The 26,278-nt window shown below is 39.5% G+C and overlaps 1 protein-coding gene across 2 annotated transcripts; it reads right to left on the bottom strand.

The window, feature by feature from the left end:
* Nucleotides 1-146: 146 nt before the first annotated feature.
* pah (phenylalanine hydroxylase) lies at nucleotides 147-24,784 on the bottom strand. 2 transcript variants are annotated; one of them, XM_085376170.1, is made up of 13 exons: nucleotides 24,623-24,784; nucleotides 23,483-23,605; nucleotides 10,187-10,370; nucleotides 6,362-6,450; nucleotides 5,890-5,957; nucleotides 4,363-4,559; nucleotides 3,836-3,971; nucleotides 3,653-3,722; nucleotides 3,410-3,466; nucleotides 2,488-2,583; nucleotides 2,001-2,134; nucleotides 1,804-1,919; nucleotides 147-580 (listed from the first exon to the last, which is right to left on the bottom strand). In XM_085376170.1, the coding sequence occupies exons 1-13, from the start codon at nucleotides 24,692-24,694 to the stop codon at nucleotides 537-539; spliced, it is 1,386 nt and encodes a 461-aa protein (XP_085232296.1). In that variant the 5' UTR covers nucleotides 24,695-24,784; the 3' UTR covers nucleotides 147-536. The 2 variants fall into 2 exon arrangements, with proteins under 2 accessions (XP_085232296.1, XP_085232297.1); XM_085376171.1 differs by having other exon boundaries at nucleotides 23,483-23,602.
* Between the last annotated feature and the right edge of the window lie 1,494 nt (nucleotides 24,785-26,278).

Raw genomic sequence — 26,278 nt, 5'->3', positions numbered from 1 at the left:
CTTCTGAATACAGAAAGTAAAACTATCCAAAGAGGACAAAATTACTCTTTGCTGGAGCTGGAGTCTATGAAGCCAACCCCAAGTGGGCATTCGTTTTTTCCCCTCACTAGAGGAATATTAGCTGACAGTAGACACAGGAAGTACAGTCAGAGTACAGAGATATTTATTAAAAACTGTCATGCATATACAAAACATTTAATTAATCCAGATTAAATGAAATATAATAACAGAAAGCCTCCTGTCATTTTGAAAAGCATAATAACCTGATTATTGCAGTTAGCTAACAAAGAAATGTTTATTATACAATGCTCTTATTTTGAAAAGCTATTCTTCACGTAACATTAATGAGGTTATAAACTTACTATTCTCCATAAGTAACGGGCCCATGTTTCCTATTACCTGAATTCTAAGAATATGGTCACTGTCTGACTTGCGTATGTGTTTTAATACAAAGAAGTTGAATCTCTAAGCATGACGTTTAAAGAAGCCAAGAAGAAATTGTCAGGAGGGTTCTCCAAGTCTGATCTCCTGTCCTGTTACTCCAGCTTCCGCAGGGCTTCGCACAATTTCCCCATCTCACCTGAAACAGAAGAAAATAGAAGAGTCAGAGGAGCAACTACTGCTGTATGTTAATGCTCATCGCATGCTTTCATATTTATGGACTTTATTTATTTATGGCTTTTAATAACATTCACAATATGGTGGAGTATTTTTTTAATTGCACACATGAGCTGTTTAAAGAGTCATCCCACCATACTGTGTGGCACGTTGCCTACTTTTACACACTGAAGCTATAACACTAACTTAGTGTGTAAAAACACCACAGAGCTGGTGATTTTACTTCCTGAGGACCCTCAAAAAGAACATCTCTCAAAGACCATTAATGTCCTTCTACCACAGCTCCACAGAGGTCATATTAACATATTGTTTCTATGTTTCTGCTGCAACATCCACACAGTCCTATAATTCACTGGATGCCCCCTCCTATGTCTGAAAGATCAGGCAGTTCCTGCTGCCTCAAAGAGGTTAATAATATCACAATGGATCGATCACCATGGTCAGCTAGTGTTTGGCTGTTACCGTCAGGCTGACAGTACAGAACAAATAAAATGAAGACAAACTGACTGAAAAACAGTTTCTATCCCAGAGCTGTACAAGCAATAAATGCTGTAATATCGGAGAAAGATTACTTTTTATCTTTTACTTATTGTTATGTCTAATATATTTTCATATACTTTATTGTTTTTATATAGTGTTTTTATATAGTGTTCAAATTGCACCTAATTACCACTGTACACGTGAAAATAAATACATCTTTATATAAACATCTAAACATCTAACTATAAACATTCTATTTTATTCTATTGTAGGACGGAGGAGACGAGGAGGTAAAAACTGGAGGTGAGAAAAGCCTGTGTCATTTGGGTTGTTTCTCTTGTATTTTGACGGTTTACTCCCAGGTCTTGTTTTGGTTCCACTTCCTGCCCATTTCATTGTGTTGATTATTTTCACCTGTGTCTCACACTGCATGCATTTCCATGATTAGTCCTTTGAGTGTATACATCCAGGTCTGTGGGCCTTTGGCTGATTGTATGGTTGTGTTCAGGTCTAGACAAACACGTACAAACTTTTGGAGTTTGCACGTGCTTTTTGGAGTTTGGGGTCACTGTACATAACAAATCCACACTGTGCTTGGTGTTTAAATTTAAGGCACTCAAAGTCAAACATTCATTCACGTTCAGACATCTATTATTTGATATTTCCAGACGACTAGTCATAAGTAATTTGACCAAAGCTGCTTACTGTTGATGCTGTCAGCCAGGTTCCTGAGCTGCTGGGTGTTGTCCAGCACTTCGATGCTCTGGGTGTAGGGGTTGTAGCGCACTGAGAAAGGCTTGGGGATCGTGCCTGCAAATTTCCTGCAGAGAGAGATGTGAATGATTAAAGACTCGCATGCATTGTAAATTTTAGAACAACTAAAAAACTAAAAATTGTCCTACCTGACTTTCTCTTTGGCATCTTCAAAGCTCTCTGCCACAAAGTAAACCGGCTGGTACTCTGTGATAGGGTACTTCTGGACACTCGTCTTCTCGGGGTCGAAAGGCATAAGTTTGGGCTTTTCTGTTAGAGAGTACTGAAAGAAAAATTTTTTTTTCTTTTCACTGCTTTATTTTCTCAATGAGCATCTCTATTCCTGTCTGTAAACAGGAAGTGCGGCACGATTTAAGACTCTGCTGACTCTGCTGACTTGAGTGGACATCCTCTGCTGACAGCAGCTAATGACCTCGAAGTCTTTGCCCCCACCTGAGTGCTTACCCACTGAACCACTTTACCACCGCCCTGCTGAGCAACTCCCCCAGTGACACATTAAACCTGAACCCGAGTGGACCACTAACCCACTGCCTGCTGTTGTGCAATAAGGCAAATGTGTTATAAAAATAATGTACAGAAAGCAAAATGTCATCGCTGTACTCGGCTTCCTCTTACCCCCAGCTCTCCAAATGAAGACAGCAAGCCGGCTCCGTAAGCTTTGATCTCAGAGCCCTGCTTACAGAGGCCAAACTCCACGGTGAACCAGTACACCTGAGGGACACACACCTGGGTCATGAAATGTGACTTGCAGTAAAAAAAAAAAGGAAAGGAAGCTTTGGGTTTCAGAGGAAATCTGAGGAAAAAATATCTTATTTTAAACAAGATGATGACATAAAAATTGCATTTTTATACTATGTAAAGTAAGTTTTTATTTATTTTTTATTATTCTCTTAATATTTCTCCACTCTTTTTTATTCCTTTTTATATTTACTTATGTAAGACAAAAATATAAATTGTCATTAAGATTCTTGAGGTTTGCTTCTGATATACACAATCTCAAATAAACTCTAGGATTTAGATCACATTTTATCTCTTGTTTTACTCAGAGTATTTAAAAATAGGAATATTAAATACAGATATAATATTAATAATGAACTTTTAAAAAAAATTATTCATGATTTTGGAGGTACTGAAAGAGTTGCAATAAATGTGTTTAGCAGCATATATGTCTTGATATTTCTAGACATATATATACATATATGTACTACTTTATCAACAGAAAGCCTTAATACTAATTCAAGCTCGTCTTGACCAATTTCTGCATTAAGATACAATAACTGTTTTTTCCATGTCATAACAAGGTAAACACGTGTCATGGACAAAATGCACTTCTTATATTTACAATCCAAAGGCTCTATAAAGCAAAGAGGACTGTAATTAATGTTATTAATTAAACCTGTGTTTATCCTGCAGCGACATGTCAGAATAGCCTGTTAGATTAAGAAACAGGTTATTTAATGTGGTCTAGATTGATCCAATCTTTTGTAATTAGAGGCTCTTATCTATTACCGCTGTTTGCCTTGTACACAGTACTCACGGTAGCAAGTTTCTCAATGTACTCATCCGGCGCTCCGAGAGATGCAAGGCCAATTTCCTGTGTGGGATCAAAGCACATGGGTTAAGAGGAGCTGCTCACGCTGTCAGACAAGGCCAGGATAAACTGGTGAAACTGAGATTTGTCATCTTTTTGCCTCAGCACAGGAATTCATATCACTCTTGGTCTAATCTGAATAATAGAAAAGGGAAAAAGTAAAGTGTTAATTCTCCTCTTTAATATTACCTGTGAGAACTGCGCAAAGCTTGGATCAGCAAACAGAGGAACGTGTCCCAGGAGCTCGTGGCAGATATCCCTGGATTAGAAACACAATTTGCTCTTTAATTTAGAAATCTTTACTTCCTTGTAATAAGGAAGATTTTACTTCACCTGTAATTTTTTATTAGCTTTATACACTGAGACACTCACGGCTCAGGTGTGTACGTGGGCTTGGAGCCGTGGCGAATGTACTGCGTGGAATGGAAGACGCGGAACGCGAGTCCAGCCAGGAAGTCACGGGACGAGAGCAGGCCGGCTACGGGGCGAAGCCGGAAACCTGTGCATGCTGCAGGAGAGTGGTGGGGAGATGAAAGAGATGAGACAGTGAGCGTTTTGTTGCTTGAGTTGAATAAGAGCATGCATTGATAGGAAGGGAGGAAGAGGAAGTGGGGGTCTGTATCTGTACAGCCAAATGAACTGAATGATGACTCATGCATTGGGTTTCATGGACTGTGTGATGTTGCGTGACTCATAACAGAAAGAGATTGTCTATTTCTATCAATCATTAGAAGAGAATTTACATATTATAGCAGCTTTGTTGCCATCTATAGGCAGTAATTAGCAGCTTTTTAATAGTGTGCATTTATAAATTATATTATTAAACATAGTCTTTCAAATGTCTGCATTTTAACCTCGGAGTGATAAAAAACAAGTGTTTTTTTTAGGTGTGGAGTTACACTGCAGGAAGCGGGAGACGTCCTCGAGCTGTGGGATGTTGTCTGGCCTGTAGCCGCAGTATTTCTCCAACAGGGGGAAGACGCGGTTGTGTTCACGGCAGGCGTGAGTCGGGTACAGAGTCTTCAGCTCCCTGAACACCGTGCCCCAGGTGGCCTTCTCCTCCTCTGTGTACTCCACCCTGGGAATGGACTGTCCACTGGAACAGCAGTCACAACAGAAGTTATGTTTCCCTGATAAACACTAACATCACCACACTGTGTTTACCTTAAATTTTTCTAGATTTAAATCGAATCAGTTTTTCTGTGGATGTTTCCCCAAGTCTCCCTGAACCCAACAAACCTTTGAGCCACAGCTCATTATTCCTGTTTTCTAACCTGAAAAATATCAGTTTTATTTTACTCGCTGCTCCTGTAAGTCTCACTCAGCAACTAACGACCCAGCTAAAACCATGTTTTAGACATTTTATCGGTTATATGTGAACATTACTAAAAAATAAATTGATGGCTTTTGAGCGTCTACATCAACGGCAATAAAAATTTCACCATGGCTGTAGTTTTATATGTAGAGTTTTTCTAATGTCTGATGTGGAGGATTTTTAGTGGTAGCATCAAAAAATAAATGTGGTAATTTTTTCTACATAAAAAATAATTTAAAATATGATATAGTGGTAATATATCATATATAAATATCATATATTATATATTATATAAATAATTATATAGTATTTTTTAATGAAATAAATAAATATAGAATTCTTTATGTAATTGCTGTGTCACGGCAGAAAAGACAATAAAAACAGCCCATAGAAAGGCTTGAATTAATTAGTAGAACCCGTACAAAAATAAAAATTAGAATTAAATAAAAATAATAAATAATTATATGATATAATGAGCATTTAGAAATTTTGAAAAAATATAATATGATACTATTAATAATCTATTATATAACAAAAAATTGAAATATTGCAATTCCTTTAGGAAATATTGCAATAATTTAATTTGTAACAGCTTTCTCATAAATAATTTATCACTGAATAAATATATCAATGTCAATTTAACTTACATAGCACATTTCAGTACATGTAGACTCAATGTCCTTACCACAAAAGTGGAAAACTCTGCAGGTCTACAACATATTAAGTCAATAAAATCAACAAAACAAAACCTCACAAAGAAAGACTGAATTTTGTGAAGAAAAGGACAAAAAAATATTTTTAGTTTATATTTTTTGTTGGTTTTTTTTCCCTTTTACTTCACCTGTGTTTTTGTTTTGGACTTCGATACTCTCTCTATACCCTAAAGCTACAGTATAACTTAAATTTTTTTTTAAATTATCTACACAGTAAACTCTTTTTTAAAAACATATTGGTTTATTCCAATGAGAAAGTTCACTTCATCATTTGTCTGCAGCATTTGACCAACATGTGAATAAGACTTCCTGATTAGGTGATCCTTTAAACCCACTATTACTCAAACTCAGCCCATAACGTCTCTATGAGCATAAATATATTAAGTAGGAGTAGTTACTGTCTGTAGTTGTAGGCGATGTCTGCGAACTCCTTCCTGCGAGCTCTGTATACTGGATCTGTGAAGCCCTGACAACATACACACACACACAAATAAAAGCCATGTTAGATCTCATGATTGCAGCAGAGCCACTCAGAGCTAAATCAAAGGTGGAAATCCTTTGGGAAGGCCAAACTCACATACATATTCAAATGAAGCCTTTGTAGAGTGTTTTTCAGCTTATGATGAATGCATTCTGCTTTAATGTCAGTGGCAAAAGGGAGCAATTATCTATAATTACAGGGGCTCAATTAAAGCACTGACATCAATTTGTGTGTGTAGATAGTTTCCATTAGAATGGATGGCGGAGTGCGGCCTTGTCATCTCCGCTGCTTTTCATAAGCAAGCGCGTGGGCGTGAGTGCACGTGAGTGGACGTGCATTCACGTGCACACGCAGAGGCAGGATGTGGCGGTGGATGAGTCGGTCCTTACCGGGTGATCGGCGTCCAGCTCGGAACCATAACTCAGGATCTGGTTGGCAAAACGGTCCAAGTCCTGGATATCATTGGGGAACCATGGCACTAGAGGATAACAGCAGTCATTAAGTACTTATAATTTATGTTTTAAGTCAACATTGGATCAAACAGACCAGTCGTGCAGTGTCTGAAGGGGATATTCAGTGTTAGGTAAAGGGTTAAAGGTCATCTCTGTGCCCTTTTATTGTCATATTATGCAGAGATAAGTCAAGTGGCCAAGCTATTTCAACAACTACAATAACCAAGTGGGGTCATATTAATACAGGAATACTTTTTTAATGACTGTATTTGTGTTTATTATACCCACTACGCTCAAAGGAGTCAACCAACATATCTGCGCCACACTTTGTGCGTTGAGTGTCTGCTTCAGAGATTCTGCAGAAAATCTGATCCCAAGATTATTTATTTATTTTAAAACAACTTGTTTATTTTATTGTTTCTTATTGTATCTTTCTTCTTTGACTATTATGGCACTTAATGCTCATATTTATTTTACTTTTTGTGTACAGCGCTTTGTGGCTGTCTGTAAAAAGCGCTTAATAAAAAACTTTCATTTAAGGAAATGATCATCAGTTGAAGCCTGAATATTTTTTTATTCCTGACTTATATAAATGGCTGCAGTTCACATTAATATTGATGATTGTTACACAGTCTTGTGTGCGTTTTGCCTGCAAAATTTGTTTCAGTGCTGTGGCATTTTGACACTCAACAGAGCTGTACACGAGGGGGGCATCTGCTTATTCATATGGATTTATGACACTCAAAAAACAGTGAGGCACAATCATTAATCTGCATTTGGGCAGTGTGGTCCAGCCTGAGGCCCCTGCAGAGACAATAAAGCTGTTTAGGCTGTCTCCAAAACTGGCCATAAATATCCTCCTTGTCCACTTGACCCTGACCAGTACGCCACAGAGTCTATGCTGAGGTCAGAGGGGGATCCATGGTGGCCCTGTCTGTCTCAGCCTGCCGTGACCTTGGCATGTTCTCTGTCCTTGGGTTAGTCTGGGGCGGAGACACTAAACTCTTCTGTTCCTGCCGGGCCTGTTGGTCCTCAGTAGCTAAACTAATGTCATTCTGGAAACAACTAATAAAAGGGGCAGTGGGCCATCATTCTCATGGGCGACACTGGCTGTCCATTACTAAGTCTGGTGTAGCTCAACACCCAGCACCAGGCCCGGTTGATAAATGGATCATTTCAGCTGTAGTGGTGTCAGCTTTTTAGATTTATTCATTTTTTTAACCACAGCTGTTTCTGGTTCTCAGAGAATATACCCTAAATTTCCCTCTATTACCAAAATCTTTAATCTACATCGCACAATATTACCACTACTACTTCTATTATTACGGGATAGGTTGTTGCTGCTGTCTTTTCATTTATGTGTTGAATTCAAATATACTGCTATGAAGGTTGGTACAGATATCAGGGGTCCCCAGAGGATACGCCCATATTTTCCTTTTTTATCAGAATCAGCTCAAAGGTATGTATATGTAGTGAAACGTATTTACATCTCTTGGGTGGCTTAACATGAAGCACGGTAATGACATTTCCCCAGAGGATGATCACTGGTGTCTATCGCAATGAAATTTGGTACAGACATCAAGGTTCCCCAGAGGCTCGACAAAGCATCTACATCGAGGTTTACTGTGTTTTGTACTAAAATATCATCTATTTAATGTCAACTCGATGGTCTGCTACATAATCTAGTACAGTGGGGCAAAAAAGTATTTAGTCAGCCACCGATTGTGCAAGTTCCCCCACTTAAAATGATGACAGGGGTCAGTAATTTGCACCAGAGGTACACTTCAACTGTGAGAGACAGCATGTGAAAAAAAAAATCCATGAATTCACATGGTAGGATTTGTAAAGAATTTATTCGTAAATTAGGGTGGAAAATAAGTATTTGGTCACCTCAAACAAGGAAAATCTCTGGCTCTCACAGACCTGTAACGTCTTCTGTAAGAAGCTTTTCTGTCCCCCACTCGTTACCTGTATGAATGGCACCTGTTTGAACTCATCATCTGTATAAAAGACACCTGTCCACAGCCTCAAACAGTCAGACTCCAAACTCCGCCATGGCCAAGACCAAAGAGCTTTCGAAGGACACCAGGAAAAGTATTGTAGACCTGCACCAGACTGGGAAGACTGAATCTACAATAGGCAAGCAGCTTGGTGTGAAAAAATCAACTGTGGGAGCAATCATCAGAAAATGGAAGACATACAAGACCACTGATAATCTCCCACGATCTGGGGCTCCACGCAAGATCTCATCCCGTGGGGTCAAAATGATCATGAGAACGGTGAGCAAAGATCCCAGAACCACACGGGGGGACCTGGTGAATGACCTGCAGAGAGCTGGGACCAAAGTAACAAAGGTCACCATCAGTAACACACTACAACGGCAGGGAATCAAATCCCGCAGTGCCAGACGTGTTCCGCTGCTGAAGCCAGTGCATGTCCAGGCCCGTCTGAAGTTTGCCAGAGAGCACATGGATGATACAGCAGAGGATTGGGAGAATGTCATGTGGTCAGATGAAACCAAAGTAGAACTTTTTGGTATAAACTCAACTCGTCGTGTTTGGAGGAAGAAGAATACTGAGTTGCATCCCAAGAACACCATACCTACTGTGAAGCATGGGGGTGGAAACATCATGCTATGGGGCTGTTTTTCTGCCAAGGGGACAGGACGACTGATCCGTGTTAAGGACAGAATGAATGGGGCCATGTATCGTGAGATTTTGAGCCAAAACCTCCTTCCATCAGTGAGAACTTTGAAGATGAAACGAGGCTGGGTCTTCCAACATGACAATGATCCAAAACACACCGCCCGGGCAACAAAGGAGTGGCTCCGTAAGAAGCATTTGAAAGTCCTGGAGTGGCCTAGCCAGTCTCCAGACCTCAACCCCATAGAAAATCTGTGGCGGGAGTTGAAAGTCCGTGTTGCTCGGCGACAGCCCCAAAACATCACTGCTCTCGAGAAGATCTGCATGGAGGAATGGGCCAAAATACCAGCTACTGTGTGTGCAAACCTGGTAAAGACCTATAGTAAAGGTTTGACCTCTGTTATTGCCAACAAAGGTTATGTTACAAAGTATTGAGTTGTATTTTTGTTATTGACCAAATACTTATTTTCCACCCTGATTTACAAATAAATTCTTTACAAATCCTACCATGTGGATTCATGGATTTTTTTTTTCACATTCTGTCTCTCACAGTTGAAGTGTACCTCTGGTGCAAATTACTGACCTCTGTCATCATTTTAAGTGGGGGAACTTGCACAATCGGTGGCTGACTAAATACTTTTTTGCCCCACTGTACATCTGGTTCCAGAGTATACCCTGACCAGGGTATACTCTTAAAAACTTAAAAATTACATAGATGAAGAAAAAGGCTCTTTGACAAAAAGCATTTATGATCCCCAGAAGATAATCCCCATTGTGCTACATTTTTTGTTATTTTGCAATGAATGACCTTGTTTAATATCAAATGGCTTGTAATTAATTATTTGCAGGTATTCATGTGCCTCTTGTAATCATTTTGGAGACCTAGTGCCATCCTTTGGCTAAAAATAAAAGCGACTCAGATTTTGATTTATAAGTCTAAAACTTCATTGCATTGGTTGTTTAGCACTTAAAGGCTGAAATGACTGGCATATTAAACACGAGAATATATCTGTAAGTTGACATTCACATGCAACATATATTCACATTTAATAATTTCATCATGTTGCTGATTGAAGGTGCTCTTGTTCAGTGGACATCCTCATACAACTTACTCACTAACCTGTGTCCTTCTCTTTGCTGCGTGTTAGCTCGTGCACATGGCCGCTGATTTGTGTGCGCAGGCAGTCAATGACCTCATCCAGGGCCCGAGAGCAGGAGGAGTCTACGCTGATGAAGAACTCATACTGCTCACTGTTCATGCGCGATGGACGGGACTCGATGTGTGTCAGGTTAATGCCTTTCTCCTGCAAAAAGAAAGATGTTGGCATGCGGGTGTCAGCTGTTTATGTCTTTATGTTTACGCTCATCCACGCATGTATTTTGTATACGGAAATGTTAAATTTGTTTGAGAGGGATTTCTAATAAAAAACAAGGTGGAAAATTGTCCCGCAGCACTGCCTTTGTGCTATCACTAGAGGGTGGTGTGCTGTTAGTAAACTACTAGAGTGCACTCTATCAGACTTTGTGAAGACCACAGGTCAGCTGGCTGGAACTCGCTGAGCCAGACACTGGATGCATTCTCTTAGTAAAGACGTGTGGGACATGTTGTAATAGTTAGTACACAACTGTGGAACCCTTGGGAAGTTTCCAGAGTTTTATGGTTGAAATTCAAGAACTGTACTTGATCTTAACATGCAAAATAGTTCTGGCTTGTATGTGAATGAATTTTATATGGTAATTTTCACCTAAATGTGCTTTTGTTTTTGTGCACGTTTATGTAACTTTTTGGAGGGAGTGTGTTATTTGTTTGGTCCGCTATAGGCTGCAGAGGAGGGCGTAGGCAACCCAACATCACGTTTTCTCCCATCTGGATCCTATTCAGCTTTTTTTTTACGGGTCATGTGGTTCTGCATCCCCCCCAAAGAGTCACTACAGACACGACCAAAGATGAGACCACGATGGCATTTTTTGAATTTCATTTGTTTGAAGAGATTTAAAACTGTGTTTTTCAATTAAAAACCCAATATTACTGTATATTATTACTTAAATTTTTGTTAATAAATTAAAAAAATGTGATACATCAAATCATTCGTGAGGCCACCACAGAAAATATGATATGTATATGTAGCTGACAGATTTAGTTTCTGATTTTTAATTAGTTTGGGATTGAGAACTGTGTCCCTGTCATCATAATTAATCTGTCCATGACTACAAAGAGAAATAATTCAATGTGCGTGCCACTGGCAGCCTGGTCCAGCTTAACATAACCATTCCAAGTCCTGAAGCGAATATAGTGCAGCGGCAAATCTGCCACATTTCTGTACTCCTCCGAGCCGTCCCTTCACTGTGACGCCGGTGACAATAACCCCAGCTGAGGTCAAGGTCAGTTGGTAGCATGACTCGTCACAAGAAAGCCATGCCGCTGTGTCACATGTGCGCTGAAACCCGGGTGGATAAGCTGTCCGGCAGTTTTTATGAGCGGCTCTCTGAATGAACACGTGATGGTTGTCCAAGCTGTGTGGCTAAACGTTAGCACATGGCTCAGTCGTTTTCAATATATCAGTAAAAAACACACACACACACACAACAGGAGAGAAAAATGAAGTCCTGGAGCACAAACTCTTGAAGCTTTGTTTTTTACAGCATCATTTACTTTAAAGCATGTGAGCGGACTCAGCATGTGTTACATCACAGCTGGGCAAGAATGGGGTCTGTTGATAGTTTGGGGGTCGTTTGGCGTGTTTTACTGAAACGTTAAGGGCAGTGGGAGGATGAGGGGTGGAGCAGGGGGAGGATCGGCAGAGTGGGAGCTCATAGGCTCAAAGGGGATCCTGATGTTTACAGCTGCATTTGAGACAAGCATTTGGCACATACTTGGTATTGATCAGAGTCAACACAGCCACATCTCCACCCACAAAAATGTGGAAAATTAAATTAAACAAAGAAAACATTTTCTTCACAAAAATGCTTTTCATGAACTGAAAACATAATTTTCATGGCTGGTTTTATATGTTATGATAGTGTTTTAATACAAAATGTATTTAAAAAAAATTAAAACTTGATACTTGAAAGAAGGTCAGATTTAAAGATTAAACAATGAAGGTGCTGCCAGTCGCTATTTACCACGAGCACGTAGTCACCTACGCAGAGGCAATTTAGATCGATATGAGAAGAAACAACAACACAATGACGCACTGATGTTGTTGGGATTTGAAGGATTAAGCAATAACAGGTTGTGTAATAACACATCAAACTGATTTTCCTTGGTAAATGTGCAAAAGTACGACAAACCATTAAGTACCATTGTATGCACAGATTCCACAACATAGACTGTTTATCAAATTAATGTGTTAAAACAAATCTACAACAGGACAGTATCTGAAACAGATGTCCTGTATACAGGACCTGAGAGATCCACCTGGTCTTTCAGTTGATCATTTAATGTTCACTGAAGCCTCATCAGAAATGGTCACAGTGGAAGGGTGACCGTCAAGAAGACCTTCTTAAGGAAGAGAAACTGGGAAAAAAGGGTGAGGTATTCAATATTAAACAAAACCTGGTCTAAAAATCACTGGCAACAGGTCTGATGGAGAAATTTTGGGTTCAAATTGTGTCATAATGCAAACTGTAGTTATTATGAAAGAGAACACTAGGAGAGAGGTCCAACAATGAGTGTCTACAGCCATCTGTAAAACACGGTGGAGGCTCAGTCATGGTTTGGGGCTAGATTTCAAGCCTTGGTGGTGGAGATCCTGTCAAAACTGTAAATGTGATTATGAAGAAATATAGAAATATACAATCAGATTTTCAACTCTCATCCATTCAAGATCCATTCATTTTTCAGCGTGACAATGATCCCAAAAATGTCAATGCTGTAAAACCAAACCTGGACAGAAAAACACAATGGAGCACTATCAGTGATTTAGAGCAGTGTGAGCTCATCTAAAGGCAACCAACATCCAAATAAGAGCTTTGAATGTCCTTCAAGAAGCCTGGAGAACTATCCCTGAAGACTACGTAAAGACTTTACCTAAGAGATTTCAGGTGGTTTGAAGAATAAAGATCGTCATAAAAAATTTAAGCTCATTATATTTCCATACATGTTTCAAGAAACTGCTCTACCGTTTTCCCATTTTCCTAACAAAACATAAAGAAGAATTTATAGATAAAAACAGCTGTTAGTCATCAGCATAGTATGTTGTAAACTACTTTACTTTCACATAGGTACAGCACAGCAATCAGTTTGCAGCGTGTAAGAATGGAGAATTTTCTAGCAGCATTTGCCTGGTTCTTTATCACTACCCCCAGCTGAGATCAATGATGCACCTGCCATGTTTGCAAACCACTGATATACAAACATGTGAGATAAGCTCTGTTTGTTTAGTTTCCTCCTTTAAAGAGTCAGAAAAAGCCAGGAGCATGAAAACTACACCGCAAAGCGCTTAGCCTATTTGTACATTTCTTTCCCCTCGCCAAAAGCCATATTGTATTTAAATGACATGACTAGTATAAATTATGTACTAAAGTGGAACATTCCCAGGATTTACTTTTTAGTGTCTCCTCATGTGGCTTGTTTTGTTTAATGTTAATCATTAACTTATCGTAACATAACTGCTTTGTCATGAACCATTTTTTTTAAAGGAGCAGGTTGACAAATTGTCTCCCCCCAGAGTCAGTGTTAGCAACTTAGCGATATATTTATATATTTAGCGAGTTTTCAGACCCCCTTAGCGACTTTTTTTCTAAAAATCGACTAGCAAATCTGGCGACTTTTTCTGGTGTTATTGGAGACTTATTTATGACGACTTTTTGACGTGAAAGCGCATATCGCTTTTACTCTCAACAAGCAGCGGGTGCTGCCGTGGGCACCTCGCCCGTTCCACAGTGCTCACGGGTGGAGGATAGTCCTCCCCCAGCTGCTATCAGGGTAGAAGATGTTCACACCTATGCGTCCAAAGTGCAAATGAATCGCGCATGAGCGAAGCCGCTGCTCCCACACTGACTGTAACGCAGTCAGTTCTTCTTTTACTCTTATGCTGTTTTGTGGATCACAAGGTTTAAAACTTACGGAAAACACACACACAAAGTAACTCCACCAGAGTGCCTATTTCGGGTCACTTTTGCCGGTCCAAGCCCGGGTAAAGGAGCAGGGTTAGAATTGTGACATTAAAAAAAGCACAAAAATTGCTAAAAGAAATTTAATTTGTAGTTCTAAGTAAACTAAATGCATTTAGGACGTTTTTTTTATTCACTTTATGTCTCTTCCACGATGTTATTCCTCTCTCCAACAATGTAGGTTACAATCACATTAGCATGACCAATTATGCAAATTAGGCGATGACATCATTTAGCCACTTCTAGCGACTTTTAGGACAGCCAATAGCGATTTTCAATACTGAGGAGTTGGCAACACGGCCCAGAGTTAAGTAAGATGGACAGATACCAATCTCACTGAAGCCAGCTGTTTCTTATTTGTTTTATCTGCACAGGCCAAAGTGTAAAAAGAAAAGGATCCTTGCCAGAAACATTTTTACATTTGATCAATAACATTTTCATATATATCATTTGTAACAGTTAGTAGTAATTAGTATTAAGCAAAACCAGCCTTCCAAAACTATGCCAGATTAGCTTCTCACACAGAGTGCAGTCATGGGGATATACATTAACCAAATGGGATTTCAAATGTTATTTAGAGAGATTAGTGGTCATTAGGCAAGTCATTACTGTTTCTTATAATGCTAACATAAGTTAACGAACTGTTGGTTGTAACTTAGCATGAGCTAAGCTCTGCCATAGCTTAGCATCTTACAAGGCAGGGCTCTAGAGTGCGACCAATCTGGTCGCAAATGCGACCAAATTTTTCAGTGGTGCGACTAAAAAAAACCATTTGGTTGCACCTGTGCGACCAACTGTTCGGGTAGCAAAAAAAAAAAAAAAAAATCTGCAACCTTCCCTGTGGTCAACAACAGACACACATTATGCCCTTATCGTGGACTAAACCAATCAGAGATAGTAAGGGGCGGGACCTCTCTGATTGGCCGTGGTCCAGTTGAAAGTGCAGGTGGAAGTGGGAGGTGAGTAGCTTGCAGAGGTGTGGACTCGAGTCACATGACTTGGACTCGAGTCAGACTCGAGTCATTAATTTTATGACTTTAGACTTGACTTGAAAAAATGTTGTAAGACTTGTGACTTGACTTAGACTTTTACACCAATGACCTGGGACTTGAATTGGACTTGAACCGGTTTACTTGAAAAGACTTGATATTTCACCCCAAATATAAAATGTAACATGCATATAGAGATTGAAAATGTGATGTCATTCTGGGGTAGAACCACAAAGGATTCTGGGAACTCGTGGCAAGAGGTACTAGCGCACGCAGGCTTTTAATTGAAATCAGTTATACAGCGATAAAAAGAAACACAAAAAATGGCAAGAAGCTGTTGTATTATTAACTGCAATAGCCGGTCACATGACAGCCACGGGAAGCCGACGGGTAAAGAAATCGGTTGTTATCGGATTACGTCGTTGAAGAGAAATTGTTCGAGCCATGTTTCCGAAGTAACAAAGAGGCGACGGATGGCCTGGATCGCAGCCATTCAAAGACCAAATATAACGTCCCAGAACACTCCAGCTCACATGTTAGTCTGCTCCAAGCATTTCCACAAAGGTCAGTCTTCTGTTGTAGTTAATGCGTCATTTTCATAACATAATTGGTGATATAGGTTACAAGCAAGTCTGACGCTGAACAGAAATTGTCGCGCTATGCTCCTTTGTTTATTGTGCATAAATAGTGAATTGTCCTGACACAATATTGTGTTTCGCTTCTGTTATTATGGTACATTGACAAAAACATACTTTTATTCACAGGATAAAACAGTTGTTTTGTATCACTAATTGCCCAGTACGATTACAGCATACAGTATTATTGTCACTGCTACATTTCTGTAACGCGTACCAGAAATTATTTCCACTACTAATTAATTACCGTTGAGCTCAAAGGTTATATTAATAAACGGTTAACGAATGTGTATTTATGACGACGATTTGTGAGACTGGTAAACTTATGATACGTACGATGGTCTTTCGTTCTACACGGTGCATTTCAAGGTCCTGCACCCATCCGTCGGTAAACTGTACCTGGGCTTGTTGCAGTGACCTGAAGTTACTAAACTTCATGAGTGTGTGCACTCACTCCAAGAACCGTATGATTATAAATATGCATATAAATATGCTACGATGAGATAGCTGACTTCATCTAACTAGCAAATGTTGTCCAGGCTACGTTGGTGATGCAGTTTTTTTTAATGTGTATGATATTTTTGTCATGCGATTTTAAAGCCGGTCCTACAACCGCATCCAAGAATAACATGCAGCTTATCTCAGAACTGTTGGTGAAAATTATTCTTGGAGCTAGGTTTAATTGAGCTGCATTTTAAAGAGGTGCAATTTCACAATTTGTGTATATTTTCCAAGTTCACTATTTTGTCATGTGTTGAGAAAAACACAGATTTAAAAATTACATGGTCTAATATTTACATTTAGCATAACTGCAACATTCTTTTTTCGTTTTTTTTTTAAAGACTCGAAAGGACTTGAAATTCAAAATTTCAGACTTGTGACTTTACTTGGACTTTTACACCAGTGACTTGAGACTCGACTCTGACTTGCCTGACATTACTTGAGACTTGACTTGAGGATAAAGACTTGAGACTTACTTGCATGGATCGCAGATTTATCCATTTTTTGTGAATATAAGCTGCTGACTGGTGAGCAGAATTTTCAGCTTGGTACGTTAGTGTTCATCAGTTAATCATAAAACATATTTAGTGCTTATAACAAATATATTATGCTAAATAAAGACAGATTTTTCCACAATGTATATGATAGTAAGAGTTAGTAAACCTCTATTAAAGTCTCCCTCTGCAGTCTGTTGTTTCTTAGATTCAGCATTGAAACTGAATTTAAAACAAAACATAGATGACATTCTGTCGCCTCATCAACCACCAAGATCTCACTGCCTACAGACATTCAGTAACTCTCATTGGATAATGTTAATAAATATCTTTCACTAAATATGAACGTTTTCTACCTGTCCTTGTTTAAATTATGAAAGAAGTTATTATGCCTGAGAATCTTTAGAATGTCGAATACTTTCCACTAAACAGTTGTCTTCTACTTTGGTTAGTTTTTTTAACAACCATTTAAAAAACATATTTTGCTTTTGTTTTATTTTTTACTGCAATTCCTGTAGAGTAGCTTTTATAGTGTTAATTCAGTATGTGCTACAAAATAAAAGCCTTTCCTTTACATTAGGTTTGTGGGCATTTTATTTTGAATTGTTCCAATCATGGCACTTCAAAGGAACAGCGCATCACAGGAACAGCCTGTGATGTCACAGTGCACATTCTACTGGTAAACCCTATAAATAGGGGAGACGTTCAACCAACTTTAGTGGATCTCGGATGGCAGAAACACAAAGCAACCTGGTTGTTAAAACAAAGACAAGGCGGACGCAGAGAAACGCACACGCACACGCTGACGCATCTACAATGGCAGAAGCAAAAATAGAAATGGTCATCACACCAAAACCTGAGGTTGATAAAGCCGCACAACCAAATACTAAAAAGTCTCCTGTGGCACAACCACCAAAGGAAACGGTTGTGAAACCAAAGAAACAAAAAAAGCAAAAACAGAAAAGAGTGGCTGAAGAACCAAGAAGAGCAATTACTCGGGCATATGCCCGGGCTCTTCTTGAAGCTCAAAACAGCACGGGTGATGGAGCAAACCCGAAAAATGAAGAAATGCAAAGAAACACTGGAGCCACTCCTGAAAAAGAAAAGGCTGAATCCCTCCCCATTTCAAATGCAAAGGAGGACATGGAGAGAGAGAGAAATGGGAAGAACCCCAGCAGACCAAACCCTGTGCCTAATGGAGGGACTTGGGAATATCAACCCATTCCCACATTTAGACCCCCGTTTAATCCCTGGCACGAGATTGCTGCTCTCAGACACCAACTGGAAGCCTCCCAATACCATCAGAACGACCTTTACTGTAAAATGGTAGGTGCAAACAAGAGGGCCTCTTATCACCAGTTTCAGGTGAACAAACTTCGTGAAGAAATTCACGAGAACGATCGAAATCACGAGGAAACGATCAAAGGCCTCATAGAGCAGCTGGAAGAGGCTTCTAGTAATAAGACCTATGACATCAGTGAGACAGACACTCTCGCAAGTGACAATGAAGCTATGGTCATATTGGATGAGGTGATTGCTACCCTGCAGGACCAAATCAGCCACCCTACCACAGAGCAGTGTGTGGAGTCTGCCACTCCAACCACAGAGGCTTCACACACTGACTCTGTAGGACTGAAGTCCTCTAAGGAGGCTGAATTTGAGCTCAAATGTAGGATTCAGCAAGAGCAGATTGAGATGCTCCAGAAACAGCTCCTAGCAGCTCAAAATCAGCTTGAAGAGCAGGCCGTTAAACATAGGCAGGAGCAGGAGACACTCAACCTGGAAATCAGTGACCTGAAATCCCAGCTCTGCCCCAACAAGGCCCTTCATGATTTGAAGCTAGAGTCTCTGGAGCGAGAGCTGAAAGGGGCCAAAGCTTCCTCACTTAAAATCCCACAGCAGCACAAAGAACAAAATTCCACTGCTGCAAATGAAATGCACAAATTTGAGCTTCCGAAAGAAAACGAGACTGGACAACAGGAGAAGATGGAAAAAGAGGACTCACGGCCATCCACTGCAAGGTCTCTGCAGGAGCCTCAGAAAGAAAAAGACACCACAGAACAACAGAAGATAGAAAAAGAAGAGTCAGCTGCATTTTCTGTACAGGAATCTTTGCAAAGTCTACAAGACAAACAGAAAATGCTCAATGTCAAGGTGGCTGAACTCAAGACTGAAGTCAAGAGCCTGCCAGAGATTCCGCCAAGTAAGAAGAAGAACAAGAAGAAGCGGAACTGTGCGCGTCCCCAATTTCACATAATTGGTGTCAACATCAAGTCCTAAAAATCATATTTATATACAACTAAATTGTCAGTGAACATTTGAACCCCTCTCGGTCAAGACAGAAGGCCACCCCTTCCTGAGCCCGGTTCTGTCAGAGGTTTCTCCCTATTAAGAGGGAGTTTTTCCTCTCCACTGTCGCCAAGTGCTTGCTCATAGGGGATTTGGGGGCTTTTTTTTAACACCAACCACTGAAAAGTTCACTGACATCAAATTTAAGACTCAGCAAATATGGAAATGGATCATTCGTCATCAAGTGAGGAATCATCCATTTAAAACATGTTTGCTGAGTCATATTTAGTTGTATATAAATATGATTTCTGTCACACTAAGGCCAATCACAGACTAATTTGGACAATTGGTAAAAAATAAATAAATTGAAAAAATTGAAAAAAAGTACGGTAGTTGTGTCATTGTTTCCTGTAGATTTCAAATAACATGCCATTTTATGTCAACATATTTCTGTTACATTTGTAGTGCTCGTGGTTTTATATTCTTATGATCCTGTTTGTTTGATGAGTATATCCTTCTTCCTTACTTCACATATTTACTGCTGCTTGGCTAGCTTTAGTCATGCTAGCATCAGCACGGGTAGAAACAGATACACATCAGAGACATCACATGTAGCTTGTGTTTATGTTCAGAGTGACACCTGATTTAAAAGCAGGCAGCAAAGCACTGAGCAGCATATCAGTCAGCACAGAAAACAAATGCCATACATGTCATCAATTAGGCTGGAATAGTTTGTTTCTAGTGGCTTCTATCAGAGTGGCTTCTATCAATGTGTGCACCCATCCGTCGGTAAACTGTACCTGGGCTTGTTGCAGTGACCTGAAGTTACTAAACCTCATGAGTGTGTGCACTCACTCCAAGAACCGTATGATTATAAATATGCATATAAATATGCTACGATGAGATAGCTGACTTCATCTAACTAGCAAATGTTGTCCAGGCTACGTTGGTGATGCAGTTTTTTTTAATGTGTATGATATTTTTGTCATGCGATTTTAAAGCCGGTCCTACAAGCGCATCCAAGAATAACATGCGGCTTATCTCAGAACTGTCGGTGAAAATTATTCTTGGAGCTAGGTTTAATTGAGCTGCATTTTAAAGAGGTGCAATTTCACAATTTGTGTATATTTTCCAAGTTCACTATTTTGTCATGTGTTGAGAAAAACACAGATTTAAAAATTACATGGTCTAATATTTACATTTAGCATAACTGCAACATTCTTTTTTCGTTTTTTTTTAAAGACTCGAAAGGACTTGAAATTCAAAATTTCAGACTTGTGACTTTACTTGGACTTTTACACCAGTGACTTGAGACTCGACTCTGACTTGCCTGACATTACTTGAGACTTGACTTGAGGATAAAGACTTGAGACTTACTTGAGACTTGCAAAACAATGACTTGGTCCCACCTCTGGTAGCTTGAATAAAGCGATATCAATTCATTAAATCCTGAATCGACTTTTAAATATAACTGTGTTTTGCCAGAAACGGCAGATTCTCAGATTAAAGCTCACAAAACCATTTAAACAACAACCAAACAGCAAATGAGAGCAGGTACACGGATTCCACACAAAGACGTAATCACAGAACTCAGAATCAACTTTGTCTTTCTCGGCTTTCTCACCCGACGGCCTGTAGACGGACACGCTATCGGAGCTTATCGATTCTGATGCGTCCAGTCTGCGCTGTGATTACGTCTTTTTGCGTTGATTCTGAGCTGTAGGTTTTGTCTCTCTCCAACCAAAATTCACAGAGCCAGCAGCAAAAGAAGCAGCAAACTGCGCTTCACATTTGATCAATGTGGTCATGAATTTTGCTGTTTGCTTCCACGACTATTAAAATCACACTTCATGCACAGCTAGCTCTCTCTCTCTCTATACTCTCTATACTCTCTCACTCTGTACTTCAAGAACAGTTTCCCGTCTCCAATCTCTGTTTTCTGTATTATTCATTCGCTTATTACCCACCAGTCTACCGTTGTTTACAGCGCTGTCGGCTGCTGTCTTTTTCTTTTCTTTTTTTCACTTAAATGACCTCGGACAAGAAAGCCTATTTTTTCTGTTGTTCAATACTGAAGAAATTTAAACTTTATATGCAGAACATTGTAGAATATTTTTAAGGTTATCTGCTATAAAAAGCCAGACCAGGAAAATCTCATTCATGTTTTTCTGTGTTTTATTCTCACTTACTTTCACACAAAGGCATCTGCTGTGATGTTCACAATTCTGATGTAGTCAGTACTGATAAATGATCAGAATTATAATATTTCTGACTGTCTGAGGCTAAGTTGAATCGAATCGGGACTTTGAAAACCGGAATCGAATGGATTATAGAAATCAGTGATGATACCCAGCCCTAGTGAGCAGCCTAGGCACGACAGACGTGGATGTAGCTGTAATAGGAAAATAACTATTGCTAACTTTTCTGTTAAGTTAAGGCCTGATCCTTCTGAAATTCATAGCCAGTGCTCTGACACGGTGTCATCAATCTTTGAATGCTGAAAAAGCACAGTGTATCCAGAAAAACACATTTATATTATATAAATTATTATAAAATTTGTGTACGCCTAACTTTTGTGCCGTATGCCCATGGCAAAAAGTTAGTCTAGAGCCCTGCAAGGTAGCTTATTGCAGGATTAGTTTACCTGTCACTTAGCTTACATTCTTACAAAGAGTAGAAATTGAATCATATAGATTAAATATATCAGACATAGAATTTTAATGTGGTGAAATTGTAGGTATTACTAGCATGACTTTGTTCGATTAAGCTAAAATGATTACTCTAATGCTAAAATAAGCTAACTAAATAGTGAATGTAGTTTAGCTAAGCATTAGCTTAGCTGTTGCATGAGTTAGCATTTTACAAGGTAGCTTAGCTCCCCCCACTTTGCATTGTACTTTCCTATATAATAAATCTTAGCTTAAAAATAAAACTTAAAAATTTAACAAATATAATATAGAAATGTGAATTTATTTCAATCAGTGTCATTATTAGTTTGTTTCAGTTAGACCAGCCAAATTGTTTCTACTTAACACAAACTAGCTACTGGATGTACCTTAGCTTACCATATATTTAGCTGTTTACAAAACCTTGAATCAGGAGACACCCATTTGATGGTAAAATGTTGCTTAGAGAGATTGGGGGTGTTCCTGTGTGGGCTGCATCCAGGGTGTGTTCCTGTTAGTCTAACAAGGTAAGTAGCTTATGGTTATAGCTTAGCTTAGACTTAGCTTAGCCAGCTCACAGCCACAAAGAGTGGAATCAAGTAATATAGATTAAACAAATAGTATAAATTCTTAGTGAGATCAGAACTATTGTATTATATTATATACTATTATATTATCTTAGCTTCTCACAAAAACTTTGAATTAAGGTGCTATAGAAAATACAAATGAAATATAAAATGCTAATTAGTAAGATTAAAGCACACATTGAAGCTTAGCTTCTTAGAAACACTGGTGACACAGATGAAACAAATAAGATATAAATGTGAGATATAAAAACCAGAAATGAGGAATATGGATATATAGATGGATGGAATGTTATTTAGTTATAGCTGCTGCTTGAAGCGTTTTATTTATATCTAGTCCAGTCAGAACCGCTCTTCGGAACCTAACCAGCAACCAGTGGCTGGCTATAGCTCTTCATTTAATGGTCCCCTATGAATCTAATTTTCTGCAAGAAAGCCAAGAGGCACAATGTTCAAAGTACTGACAATGCTAAACACATTTTAATATTTTTCAGCACGGTGGCATGGTGGTTAGCACTGTTGCCGCACAGCAAGAAGGTCCTGAGTTCAATTACACCATCAGGCCGGGGTCTTTCTGTGTGGATTTTGCATGTTCTCCCCGTGTTTGCGTGGGTTCTCTCCGGGTACTCCGGCTTCCTCCCACCGTCCAAAGACATGCAGCTTGTGGGGATAGGTTAATTGATTAATCCAAATTGTCACTAGGTGTGAATGTGCGAGTGAATGTGAGTGTGAATGGTTGTCTGTCCCTGTGTGTTAGCCCTGCGACAGACTGGCGACCGGTCCAGGGTGTACCCCGCCTTTCGCCCTATGACAGCTGGGATAGGCTCCAGCGCCCCCCCGCGACCCTGAAAAGGATAAGCGGATGGATGGAATATTTTTTTAAAATAAATTATTCTTCTTGAATGCATTTCACAATAGTCAGACACTGTCATAAATAAAGATTAATATACCGAACCATTCACACATTAATTTAACAACCTATGATTTATTACTGGAAGAGCTGCTTGTAATTTTGCTTTCCATGACTAAATGAACAAGTTAGAAATCCTAATGATATTGAAAGGTACATGAATATCATTAGCATTCAGTTTGTCACTGAACCCCATTAGGACCCAGGGCTGTCCACTGATATAAAAAGTTTACCTCAAACAGCCTCAGGGCTTTGGCTAAAGCTCCGACCTCTTCTTTTAAGGAGAAGATGCAGGAGATCACCTCTGACTTATTGTTGGTCTCCTCCTCAAGGTACATGGAGCCCCTTCTCTTCTGCTGAGAGACGTATTTAAGATAAATATACAGATTTTATATAAAAATACAACATGGATGAAGTCGTGCATACAGTGTTGTTAATGCAAAGCTATTACAAAAATGCAACAGATTCACTTTTAGTGCGGGGATGTGAATCATGAATTTAAAAATTGTTAGAATAGTGTTTGGCTCTCCTTTTGTCTGCCTGCCATATGCTGTTAGAGAGCATGTTATGTAGTTTAAAGCCATCCAGGGCAGCGCGTAAAGTTCAAAGCTTCACACTCAGCCATATTCAAAGAGGGTTTCAGATAAACACAAACAAAAACCCAACACATCCCCTCATTTCTTCTACAGATGTTTTACAGATGAGTAAATACAGATGAAGAAATAACAACCTAGTTAATTATTTATTAAACTGAACATGTCCCATGCTTTTTTAAAAGGAACCCACATAAAATTAAGCTTTTAAAGGACAGTTTTGACTGCAAGAGTTCAACAGGTGACTGAATTTCTACATCTTTTGTATGGCTTTTATTCAGGCTCCAGTTAAAGATTTCTAATATGTTGCTTATGAAATCTGATGTCAGTTAAATAAATGGATACACAGAGCTCAAACTGATATTAAAGATATTAACTTCGTGGTCCATCTGGCAAAAAGTTACCTGTAGCTTTAATTATTTGATTATAAAAAAGAACTTAAAGGGTGCTTTTGTCATTCAGAAACAAAAACAGAAGCCTGCAGAGTAGGGACATTTCTTGCATTTGTTTAGCACTCTGACTTTTTCCATTATCGTCAGCTGTTTTTCACCTCTATTCACTGTAATTCTCTGCTTTGTTTGCTCTTGTACCCCGAATTTTCTAGCTCTGCCCAGCCATACTGTTGTTTTAATAAAAACGCACTGGTTTGAATCGCTATTTAAGGCTGTTTGTTTTGCATAACCTCCACAAAAAGAACACAAATAAACAGACAAAATTGAATGTAGTGCTAAAAGAAAGAAAACACAAATGGCTTTTAAGTCAGCTATAAGTCAGATTTACCCCTGGGACTTGGTCCCCTGTTTCTGCTTCTGGGCTGTAGTTTCCATTAACCCTCTTGTATGCAGCGTCCATCCTCTCCGTCCTCCAGGTAGGAAGTGTGTAGTTGTGTGTATGCTAATGCTGGGCTGAGATCTCGGGAAAGCTCCTCTGTGAGCGCTCCTTTAAAAACCATTCCTGGTTAACACTGGTCCACGTGACACCACACCCCCTCTGCATCGATATGTCATGGGATGGTTGTTGTGAAACAGAACTAAAGTGGCACATCTGGTTCTTGTTGTGTGCCTGTGGGCAGAGTTTGCTGGATTTTGTGCAGCAACTTTGTCAGTTTCTGCGCAGCCTGGTCGTTTTGAGAACAGGTAGAAATAACCAGTGAAAAACTTGTTTTTATCCATTTAGACACATTATGTAATCATAGTTATGTTAAAGGGAAAAATGGTGCTGATATATTTTTCAAGGCATGGTGTGAATGTCTTAATCGGGCCGTTCCCAAACCTCCACACTTAAGATATAATTCTGAATATAATCTTTTAGAAGAAATATCTGTACAAACACGACTGTGTAAGGTGTAATTTGTGTAACTGCACAGTGCAAACACTGAGGATGTGACCTGCAGTGGAAACTAACCTCATGACTGATAAGGGATTAGTGCTCCTGCCATATGGCACTGTATGAACTAATAACTAGGATAAAAACTGGTTGTCCCACCCTTGGCAACTTGAATTGTAATCAATCGTTTATGATAACTGGCTATAAATCTTTCATATCGTTGTGGAGAAATTTTGATCCACTCTTCTTTTCAGAATTGTGGTAACTCAGCCACACTGGATGGTTTTCAAGCATGAATGGGCTGTTTAAGATCCCAATTTTCATTCCAATGTGATAGAAACTCAGACTTTGACTAGGCCACTCCAAAACCTTAATTTTGTTTTTGTTTTACGCATTCAGAGGTGGACTTGCTGGTGTCTTTTGGATCACCCCCTAGATAACTGAAATTGAGTTTCAGGGCATGAACTGGTGGGTGGACATCGTCCTTTACGATTTATCGACAGAAATCAGAATTCTTGTTTCCATCAATTATGGCAGATAATCCAGTATCAGGTCCAACAAAGCAGCCCTAGATCATAACACTACCACCACCATGGTTGGCTGTTGGTGTAATGTTCGTTTATGAAAGTCTCGATCGTTGTGTCCTTGGGTGAGACACTTCACCCGTTACCTACTGGTGTTGATCAGAGGGCCCGGTGGTGCTAGTGTCTGGCAGCCTCGCCTCTGTCAGTGTGCCCCAGGGTGGCTGTGGATACAACGTAGCTTGCCATCACCAGTGTGAATGAGTGGATGACTGGTTGTGTAAAGCGCTTTGGGGTCCTTAGGGACTAGTAAAAGCACTATACAAATACAGGCCATTTACCATATTGCTCTTTGTGACCCTCGAGGCCAAACAACTCAAACATTTGCAAGGGGAGAACTCCCTCAGATGGTCTGATCTACTGCCATGCAGGGGCTGCGCTTTTAGATAAATGGACATTGTGAAGAAATTAAGGTAATTGTTAAAATGATTTATCCAGGAACTCTCTGGATTAGTCATACAGTCACTGTGTCTGGCAGTAATCAGACCTAGTTGTGGCTAGTGTAAAAACAATGTGGTTAATCACAGTT

This window comes from Diplotaxodon limnothrissa, linkage group LG17 (genome assembly GCF_057381915.1).
Source record: "Diplotaxodon limnothrissa isolate DT_005_m linkage group LG17, D_limnothrissa_male_GT1.1, whole genome shotgun sequence".
In the NCBI taxonomy this organism is placed as follows: Eukaryota; Metazoa; Chordata; class Actinopteri; order Cichliformes; family Cichlidae; genus Diplotaxodon; species Diplotaxodon limnothrissa.
Note: the sequence above shows the minus strand (reverse complement) of the source record. Positions and strands in the feature narration are given on the sequence as shown.